At 34.2% G+C, this 11,014-nt stretch overlaps 2 protein-coding genes across 3 annotated transcripts; one reads left to right on the forward strand and one right to left on the reverse strand.

The window, feature by feature from the left end:
- The first annotated feature begins 2,561 nt into the window (after positions 1-2,561).
- LOC131850801 (uncharacterized) lies at positions 2,562-3,273 on the forward strand. The gene has a single exon (XM_059201164.1). The coding sequence runs from the start codon at positions 2,577-2,579 to the stop codon at positions 3,171-3,173; it is 597 nt and encodes a 198-aa protein (XP_059057147.1). The 5' UTR covers positions 2,562-2,576; the 3' UTR covers positions 3,174-3,273.
- Positions 3,274-3,326: 53 nt separating this feature from the next.
- LOC131850691 (luciferin sulfotransferase-like) lies at positions 3,327-10,671 on the reverse strand. Of its 2 annotated transcripts, XM_059201007.1 has the most exons (8): positions 10,607-10,671; positions 10,065-10,264; positions 9,657-9,791; positions 7,071-7,170; positions 6,325-6,656; positions 4,934-5,028; positions 4,293-4,473; positions 3,327-3,697 (listed from the first exon to the last, which is right to left on the reverse strand). In XM_059201007.1, the coding sequence occupies exons 2-8, from the start codon at positions 10,144-10,146 to the stop codon at positions 3,585-3,587; spliced, it is 1,038 nt and encodes a 345-aa protein (XP_059056990.1). In that variant the 5' UTR covers positions 10,147-10,264; positions 10,607-10,671; the 3' UTR covers positions 3,327-3,584. The 2 variants fall into 2 exon arrangements, with proteins under 2 accessions (XP_059056990.1, XP_059056991.1); XM_059201008.1 differs by lacking the exon at positions 9,657-9,791.
- Between the last annotated feature and the right edge of the window lie 343 nt (positions 10,672-11,014).

The following is an 11,014-nucleotide window of genomic DNA, read 5'->3' on the forward strand; positions in this document are numbered from 1 at the left end:
GATCGCCCTAACAATCCTCCACCCTAGGGTCAAATATGGATTCGATGGCCACGCTGATAGACTCAGGTGTCCATCGAATCCTCCCCTCCCGCCGGTGACCTGCGGTGCGGTGACCTGCGCTGCAGTACCAGCAACGTGGCGATGGCGCGACACATCTCGCGGTCTTGTGGCCGCCCTGACCACAGCGATAGCACCTATCGCTGCAGTCTTCCCCTGCAGTGCACCGTTGGCCTACGTGCCCACCTTAGCTTAATCCGACCCGCCTGGATTAGGGTTTAGGCTGCTGCAACCGGGCATCGCACCCAGTTTGAGCCCACGTCGGAGGGAGTGCACCGGACCTCGCCCGCCTGTATGCTTGTATCCGCGCATCCTCCCACTCGCGGCAACGACGTTCTCAGATGTTACTGAGTCGTCCAGGTCACATAGTCTCAGCTCAGCCTGGTGACCCGGACTTTTTCTACTGGCAAGATCACTAACCTTGCGGCTAGTGAGTTCGCTTTGTCGCCGGTATCGGCGCCTGGCACTTCTAGGATGCGGCATCCAGCCACACCCAGCTGGAACCGTAGGTCGAACAACCTCGTATGCATGGCATGTACCCTTTCAACCCCTTATAACCCTTCTATAGCATCCAAAAGTATCCTATGTGCTTTCTCAAGATCTAGACTAATTGTGTACCAAATTTCACTTAAATCTGTTCAGTAGTTTTGGCGTGTAAGTGAGACTGACAGACAGACAGTTACTTTTACAGTTATAATATTAGTAAGGTATTTAATAAACTAGCTAAATTCAATAAAAAAGTTTCATAGATCTAGCTCCAAAAATGGCGAATTTACCTAAAATTTTTCATCCCCTATTTTATTTTACCCCCTTAAGGGTAATTTTATACAAATTTTGAATGTCATATTCATTTATATTTAATCAACAGCCTCAAAAATAGGTTTCAAGCTCCTGGCTTCCAAAAAGTCGAATTTACATAAAAACTTTCATCCCCTATTTTATTTAACCTCTCAAGGCTAACAGTTTTATAAACTTTGATGGCCTATTTATTTATATTTAATCAACAGCCTCAAAAATAAGTTTCAAGCTTCTAGCTTCAAAAATGACGAATTTACATAAAAACTTTCATCCCCTATTTTATTTTACCCCCTTAAGGTTAACATTTTTACAAAATTTCCAGGCTTATTTATTTATAGTCAATCAACAGCCTCAAAAATCAGTTTCTAGCTTCAAAAATGACAAATTTACATAAAAACTTTCATACCCTATTTTATTTTACCCCTTAAGATTAAGGGTAAGGGTAAGATTTTTACAAACTTAGTATGTCATATTTATTTATATTTAATTAGCAGCCTTAAAAATAAGTTTCAAACTACTACCTTCAAAAATGACGATTCTTCCATACAATCTTTCATCCCCAATTTCAACCCCTTACAACCCTTTTTTCGCATTAAAAAGTAGCCTATGTCCTTTCTCAGTGTCTAGACTATCTGTGTACCAAATTTCATTTAAATCGGTTCAGTAGTTTTGGCGTGAAAGCGAGACATAACAGACAGACAGACAGAGTTACTTTCGCATTTATAATATTAGTAAGTAAGGAGTAAGGATTATTTTATTTTAACCATATTCTATTTGATAATTAATTATAGTAAATAAATAAGTTATTAGTTAAATAGGTATTAATTGTATTTCTAAAACAAATAGGTATCAAATACGAAAGAGAACTTTCTAGAAGAGACTATAATTATATACCCATTGCAAAGTAGATAGTTTTGGGGCTATATTTAGACGTATTATCGGATGTCTGGTGCGCGTGGAAGTCGGTTATCGTGATGATGACCTCTCGGTCACTGTCACATAGCCGTGACTCGACACTGATACACTGAGTCCAACGCCAAATGCGACACGGCAATTAGCAAAAAATAACGTTCAATAAATGTGGACCTCTACATAATGGTATCTTTGCTAATATGCAATATCATAACAACAGTTTAAATATCTGTTGTAAAGCTGGGCTGCTTCCCTATAAAAGACTATAGTTACTACACTGGCCAAGGGTCTATATCAAGTTTGCCAGTGGCGCCGGCGATGGTGTTATGCTGCGTAGTCAGCATTCGGCAGTCCGCACATAATGTTCTTTCTTGTTACCACACGAAATGTTCAATGTTCTTTTCTCTACTAGTTAGTTCCTAATATATAAGTATACTCTCTAATAATTATATAACATAACTCTCGAAGTAGGTAGAAAAATATTTTATTAAATACATATATATAAAAAGATATCCCTATATGAGAAAGGTCCTATAGCCTAATTAAGATTACATTAGGGTGACATATTATCCAAACTAACGCCTTCTCGAATTCGAATTCAGTTGAAATCAAAACAAAAGAAAATAAACTAAGAGGAAACCAAATGTAGGTTACATTTGCAATTTTTTTTAATCGCATGAGCGATAAAAAAAAACGATGAGTGTTATTGAGTCGGTACCTGACCCGTGTTCGTGTCGTGTAAACCGTTACCGTGCCCGTTTCACGGGCAGGCGATCGGTGGACTGGTTCGTGTGTGCTTGGTAAAAGCGATGTCAGAATATGCAGAGCGCAGTCAGCGCCCAAGAGTTTCCACAGTCGCACGCATCATGCTGTATCCTTTACTACTGACATGCGTTCTCACTACCGTGGTCGCTGCACCGGCGTCCTACGACCAACGCCAAGATGGTGACTTCAACGTACGGGCCGACGTACAAAACGTACTGTTCTTAGTCGTATTACCTGAAAAAGTGCCGACTGGACTTCTAGGATATTTGAAAAATTCAAAGCCTAACCACGACCACCAGCTGCAAGAGAGAGCAGATATCCATGTTATGGAAGCATTTGTGGAGCCGAACACCCCTTACCATGTGGATATTGGAACGCCAAGTGATAGGTCTGCTGAAGGAGACGGGCGCGCTGTGGAAGTAGTGATTGCTGGCCGCCGCAATAACGTTAGTAGCGAAGGTCAAGAAGACGAGCTCAAACTGCTGGGTGCTACTGAGCAATGTGGACCAGACAGAGAAAGGGATCCTGTGACTCTCACATGCCGAGAAATACAACAATCAAAATCCGAACTGGAGCCCATACAGTCGGACAGCAAAGTAAACGAACCTGCGATACAGCCCGAAGTTGTTCCCGTTTCATAGTTTAGTGATTTGTTTTATTTAGTTAACTTATTTGCCTAAAGTAATATCGCCATTGTAACGTATTGTTTAATAATTTATTTATTTTTAAGGTTAAATAATATAGACATTTTCCAATTATTCTTTTCTACTTTTTATTATCTATAGATTATGTATTGTTATTACTGCCATAATGAAAATAGTTATTGATGTAGGGAACATAAAACTTGCTTGAATAAAAAAATGGAGCCCTACAATATAATCATTATATTCAAATAACAGGAACAATACTACAATGAAGAACCCAGTATATATACAAAAGCTTATAAAAATAATTTATTCTGAATGCATATTTCATCATTGATGATTCTAAACCGGTTTTAGTGTTAACCGTAAACTTTGACTTGTTGAAATAAATCAAGGTGATCTAAATAATTACTGTATAAGTGGATATTGTATGTCGATGTTATCTAATTTCTCCTTCATCCAGCGCTCCGCCTGCTGCGTCATCTCCTCATCGAAGTATGACCGCCATCCTCCCGCCTTGCCTGATAAGTAAATAATCTAATATAAATAAACTAGCTGACCCGAAAAACGTTGATTAGCATGTTAATTAATTCTGGATAGGGCCACCCTTATCATGTTTTCAGTCCTACCAAATATGCACTATTCATAAAAATCGGGTCAAGCCGTTTCGAAGGAGTTAGATAACAAACATTGAGACACGAGATTTTTATATATTAGATAGCCATCGCATCGTGTCATCTAGGCCTAGACAAAGAAGCGAAGGTCGCACTAGATAATTGTTAGAATAAACATTTCAATTTCTTTATAGGCAATCTGACATATACCTACTTAAAATTAAACTCAAAAACAACTTCTAACGGGCAGACACAGAATGTATTCAATATTCAACTCACTTAGTTCAATAAAATTAAGATTACATAGTAATAAAAGCAAATGCCAAATAAAATATCTCGGCTAATCAATTATTATACTACACGTATTTTACTACTGTATTTTATGCGTGGTAAGCAAATTCTGTACGGATTTAGAAACTTTACTCTGTGTGTATCCGATTAAGTATATAATATTCAATTTTGTAGCACAATTCTTTAAAATCAGCATAATATTATACATCACCTTTCCTGATAAATACGGCATCTTTTTTCATTAAACCAATGTTTTTGATGCCCTCTAAATTCACCGACTTGTTGTTTCTAAAGTTATCGATGTGCAAGTGTTCACAAAGCCGGGACACCTGCTCTTCGCTCACCGGTTTGTTGAGGAACTGTGAAACTCGACGAACTGCTGCTGGCAAATCCTAAGAAAAAATAACAAATCAAAACCCACTGCTAGTTTTTAGTATAAATTTCTTTTAATTAGAATTTTTAAGTTGACGCACCTTTCATGTAGAGTCCTTATAGATGTATTTAATAATATATAAGTTTATGTCCCTATCCCATTTATATAGAACAAAGAACAAAGATTAAAGGACTGTTACCGTGAAAAAGAAACATTATTATATCAACACAACTATTATGTTTTTATTAATGTTAATGCCTGCAGAACATATAAAAATGTATTTTATTTTACACTAACATGTACAAGTCAGTGACTTTACACGCGTGAGATCTTGTAAAAAGTATCCCATAAATATGATCATGATGAATGTACAGATATATTGAATTCCATTGAAATTCGTCTAGGAATTTAATTATAATTTAGTAACAAACAATGTTTACAATTAAAATATGCCTACGATATTACAATACTACACATACCTTATAGAGTTCTTCATAAAACAAAAATAGCATATTAGGGTGATGTCGTTTCTCCCAAGCTTCTTTGATATGTGCTTCATACGGAGTGTATTCAACTGATAAAAGTTAATAATTCAATAAGACGTGATGTTATAGTGCCTTCATTGCCTTTATCCTATCATTACGAGTCGACGCAAACATCTTCTTTCATATTTATCTGAACTTACTCTCCTTTTTATAGCATAAAAGAGTAACGTAAGTTTATTAGTTTCTATGTCCCTGTCAGTTAGTATATCATAACAGATCACTTTCATCAGATAACTTATCAACTTGATTGGAATTCTCAATAATGACACATCACATTAGACTTATTACATTTGCAAATTGACCGTACCTATATTACCGTATCTATATTTTGATATTCGTAAATGACATAGTCCCTATCAACATACTAAAGTTTATAATTTACGTACTCTTAAATGAGAACATAGAAACGAAACAATTATTCAAGTAACCGCTACTCATTACATTTATCTGCTTAATGAAAGTGGATATATTATGTAAATTAAAATTATTAATAAATTACATTAAATACTATAGTAATTGAGAAAAAGAGTGTTTATGGATGTATATATATATTTATATTATTAACGGCGTAAATGTATGGTAAATACTATATATGTATATAGTATTTACCATACATTTAATACATTTACGCCGTTAATTCTAATACTTTCTATTGATAAGTAGTACTATCTGTGTATAATTAAGATAACGTGGATAGTAGCTATGAGCATGAGGTGTGCGAAGCGCGGTGCCTAGTTTTGAAGTAATTGTTTATCACGGCGTCACCTTAACCTCTACTGTTTCTTATTTCCCTGTTTCTTATTTATTAGCTGTTGCCTGCGACTTCGTCTGCATTTCCGTCGTTTTTCGTAAAATGAGTAACCCATGCCTCACGGTTCAGTGGTTGTGATGCGTTTTCCTACTTTCCACTTCACTGCTCTGCTCCTATTGATCGTAGCGTGATAAAAAGTATACTATAAACTGCCCAGGAGTATGAAGAATAATTGTACCAAGTTTCGTTAAAATCCGTAGAGTAGTTTTTGTTTCTATAACGAACATACATACAGACAGACAGACAAAAATTTTACTGATTGCATTTTTGGCATCAGTATCGATCACTAATCACCCCCCTGATATTATTTTGGAAATATATTTCATGTACAGAATTGACCTCTCTACAGATTTATTATACATAAGTGTTAGACTTAAAATGAGATTAAAATATGAGAGTTCTTTTTATACATTTTGTTTTATAACACTTCTGTCACAGCGCTCTGCTATAATAAACGTCTATACAAGCATCTCTCTATTTACATTCATTTCTACTATTTATAGATAAACCTCACCTTTATTGGTAATAAATAAATTCCAAAAAGTTCTAAAATCGCCTATATATTCACGAAGAAACATCATCTTGCAGTGGTGGTAGTAGGAGACAGCGACATCTCTTGGGTCTCGCGCCACGTATACCACTTTCGCAGTGTGTAGCAAAGTGGGTGGCAACAGCGAGAACGGCAAGTGCGACTTGATAAAACGAGGCGATGGTGCATTGAATATGTTGTCAATACTTCTAACACCGTTTGTAAAACTGTTGTGAAATTGTTTCAATTTGGGTTCCCTTTCTGCCCATTCTCCTAGCCACTTTTTTGTCTTCGGGCTATGTAAGACCATGCTAAACCTGAAAAATAAGAGATTGTGATGTTTACTATTAATTAACATTTGATGATGATGATCATCGTGATAATGACTAACTGTCTTGATTGACAATAATATGAAACTACTAATTCACAGTATAGAGTAAGCACCTTTGCTTGAATATACATACTTTTATTATGTTCAGGTTTCTTTTATTTATCATACTTACTTCATATGTTCAATTTAAAAAAAAATTGAACAATGTTCTGTTTTCTCTCGTTGAGAACGACAGTAGGAACAAATATTAATTCAAATAAAATCTAGACGTTCATAAGCGGGTTAAATATTCTACAAGAATCAATTATCTTTATATTTGTCTATTATTATTATATTTTGCCAATACGACATACAAGAGTAATCAAGCCCGTTTTTAGAAGTATTTTTTTTAGATACTTACTCGGTGAATGGAAACCTTTCGGCGAGCAATGTCTTCGCTGCAGCCTCGTAATTTAAATCATTTGCTAATAACCAAACCAGCTCCTGGACCCACGTTGTGCCTGTGTGTGGTATTACAATTATTAGGAGATTCTATTAGACTGGCATTTTGTTTCTTTACATAAATGGAATGACAAACAGCTGACAGCACACCTGAAAGTAACTGGTAGCCGTTCACATAGTTGCGATTAATTGATAAGAATATAAAATTAGTCATTGGAAATACTATGAGGCATCTTGAAACTAGTGTATAAACAAAGAAATTATATAGAAATAGAAACTCTTCATAGAAACATATTTGGCCCTTCATATAAATCTAGGTTCAAGGTTGAAATATGGACGCAACAACAGGGAGTAGTTTCAGTATATCTATAGTTTCATTCGATAAAATTGACCGTTACCTACGAGTACATAATTACAAAACTATCAATTGTTATAAATAGGCTCATTTCTAATGCAGTGTATATTTATGTAATATTTACATTTTCAATTAATGAACTGTTAATTCTATGATAACAAAACCTGTAATAAAAATCTAGACACGCGGCAGCGTGTCAAGCCGAGTTTCAAGTAAACTGGCCTGCAGCACCGTGTGTATATTTACACGAACCATTTGGAGCCACTTTTGACCCCCTCATAACTCAAAAACTCTATCACACAAACCTGTCAAATTTGGTTTATATATTGAGACTTGCGAGATAAATATGTGTTCCAAATTTCATAAACATATCTCAAACGGTTATTTAGATATTAATGTCCAAAAATCGTCATTTTTATCACTGATCAACTATAGATCAAAATTATAACCCACTTCCAGATGACCTAGGAAGTTCAAATTTGGCATGCAGATAGGTAATTAGGTGAATATAAAGGAAAAAATCTGAAACTGGTAAATTGTTATCATTTTACTACAATTTTTCACTTTAATTGATTATATTTCAACTTATACTGGACGAATACTAAAATTCTATGAAAACGTCGATAGCCACCAATTGACATTGATCCCTGCGGAAAATCTCATCTTGTACTGGACGGAAAGTAATATTGTATGAAAACGTCGATCATTACCAATTTACGTTGACCCCTTCACATCAGTGTCGATAACTAGCAAACACAAATATTGCATTGAGCGGTAAACACTAGTTGCTATAATTTAGATTCTGTCTAAAATATACTCGTACTTATAACTAGGAGTATAGTCGAATTTCGTATTTATTATGTTATTAACTGAGATTTGGTATTAATTATTATTTCAATATTTAGCGCACATCGATAGTGTAAAATCATTATTTTTATAAATAATTATTAAATAATAGACATTTCGGTATAGGGCGCCGCGGCGCCGTGTGGGAGCGGTGCGATAAAACGTTGACGCGAACCTGTCCGAGCGAATGGCAGCCGCCCTCATATGTCTCAATGTTTTGTTTCCCGATATCTAACCTATAAGGTTGCGATTTATGCTACGAAATTTATAGCTTTCTTAAATTATACTTATATATTTGTGGTTATATTATTATTACATTATTTTAGTAAATACGTATGGTATAGACAATAGTTTAAACCAAAAATTAATAACAATTTTAGTGTAGTTATAAGTAGGAATGTATAGTTAACTCGAGAATGAGAACTTATTGGTGACAAATTGTTTTCTTGAGAATTCAATAGATAACAGTCAATTTGTTACATAATCGTCTTTACGAACTATAACGTGTCAATACGAAGTTTCAGATATTAAATAATGTATATGTTGAAAGAGAACAATTCCGTATTTGCTTAACATATGCTATTACTATCCACAAATCACAAGGTCTTAGTTTTGGCAGTCCTCTTCTCAACATAGGCTCCTCTATATTTAATAAAGGGCAGGTTTACGTTGGACTCTCCAGAGTTAAAACCTTAGATGGAGTACGTCTTAACAATTTAGATCCAAGTCACGAGAGCTCTATTGTAGAGTACAACCATCTGTGGACGTTATACCGCCCCGATTTTCCCAAAAATTCCTGATACTGAATTGGCTTTGGACTTCAACATTTAAAAGTTACAAGAAAATATAGAAAATAACACAAAAAAAAGACAATTATACCCCGTAAATATACGAAAATACAGTAATTTATCAAAAATAATTTGGTATTAATTTAGTTATAAATATGTACCTCGTATAATTTATGTACGAAATATACTGTAGCCTTCGCAAGTACTTGTCGGTTCCTATTTTAATATTAATAGTAACTAGCAATCGAAAGTAATAATTGGTATATGAAAACTGGCCAAGTTAGACCTTAGGCTACAGTATATTATCCTAAGTTATAAGAAGAAATGATATTTTATATTGTTATAAATACATTTCAGGACAGACCATTGAACTTGGCACCCATTTAGATCTCATCTCTTTTGTCGTAGAAGTCAACAATCAAGGCATATATCATAATATTAAACTCGGCTATCATTTCATATTTATGTTTTTGATGGGATATATTTATCTAAATTTGATATATTTAAATTATATAAAATTATTGTTGTATTATGCTACAAAAGTATACCTACTCACCTGATTTTGGAAAGGTAACTACGAATATATCATCAGGTCTCACTTTCATATTATATATTTTAAGACTAATTTCACTGAATCCATTTGGAAAAATATAGCCAGTTGGTAGTACTCTAATAAGATCAGGTTTCCCGTCTGTAGAAATAGATAAATACATTAGAATATACTTTAATAATATATTTGGATATACTTCATAACTGTTATCTGAAATGAAGTATTGATGTTGTCTACTGTCGACGTTGTGGTGAACACAACACTTGACATGCCTACATTTTGTTTGATATATAACTATTTAAATCCTACTGTCGTTTTTCTGATTAATTCGGATATAGAACGTTACTTTGATCATTGTTCGGTTGAATAATTCATTTTAATAAATATCGTCATTACTTGGTCTAAACTACATACCACCAAAATACTGATCCAACTCAGCTTGTTCATCCGGTGATACGTCTTTGACTTCAAAAGGATATGTCTTCTCCGTGTCCATCTTTAGTGTAACGTAATTGTGCGCGTCGTGATGCCGGGGCTTATGCCGAAATACTTGTGATTGCTACAGTAATTTATCAATCAAATTGTTTTAGCCACACTATTGTTTTGTATTACGCCTGGAATGAGAGTTCAAATAGATTAATAAAATAATAATCAGTTAATAAAATAATCTTTAATATTAATAGAAATATGTTAATTTTAAAAAATGCAGAAAACTTTATTTGAAACCATCGACATTATCTAGTAGACATTATATCGGTAACTAAACCTCAGAACAAACTGAATTAAAATTAACCTCTCTCCTTCTAAATGCCAAATGTCATCGGTATATAATTAAATTTTACCACATTGGTTGAACTGATATTTCAACCGTCAAGGTATCAGAGTTAAAAGAAATAAACACATCTACTTCTGTTTTAATAGTATAGCAAATGCAATCGATCAATAAAAATACTTACATGAGAAACTAAACTATTGAAGATCAAATAACAACTAGCGGAAACGTGGAGTAAGAATATACGAATACAAAGATTGTACGAGAGCACTTAATGAATAAACAGTAAGATTTTCCTGTAGGTAGTTACGGCCGATATGATATGTCATTTCATTAATAACTCATTTAGTTCTGAATTTTTATCTTTTCTTATCAAATGTCTCAAGAATACAAGATTGAGACGCAAGCGGACTAAAAAAAACAAGAATCTTAGCGGATAACAAAAAATAAGATTTGAATTAATTTATTTAATATATGTATTTTTTTAATGTTCTTATTTTTTATAAAGGTTTATTATGCCTTCTGTTAAGTAGGTACTAAAGAATAGTGTAACTCTATCTTCAAACCTGTTTATTTTGTCACCTATTTTTAT

Source organism: Achroia grisella, unplaced genomic scaffold, assembly GCF_030625045.1.
Source record: "Achroia grisella isolate CSIRO2021 unplaced genomic scaffold, CSIRO_AGI_Agris_v1 utg779, whole genome shotgun sequence".
In the NCBI taxonomy this organism is placed as follows: Eukaryota; Metazoa; Arthropoda; class Insecta; order Lepidoptera; family Pyralidae; genus Achroia; species Achroia grisella.

Coding starts and splice junctions, on each gene's coding strand:
- LOC131850801 (XM_059201164.1), top strand. CDS start 2,577: ATGTCAGAATATGCAGAGCGCAGTCAGCGCCCAAGAGTTTCCACAGTC.
- LOC131850691 (XM_059201007.1), bottom strand. CDS start 10,146: ATGGACACGGAGAAGACATATCCTTTTGAAGTCAAAGACGTATCACCG. Junction 9,792..10,064: donor GTTGGATCAGTATTTTGGTG/GTATGTAGTTTA, acceptor CTATTTCTACAG/ACGGGAAACCTGATCTTATT. Junction 5,029..6,324: donor TTTATTTATTACCAATAAAG/GTGAGGTTTATC, acceptor AACTTTTATCAG/TTGAATACACTCCGTATGAA.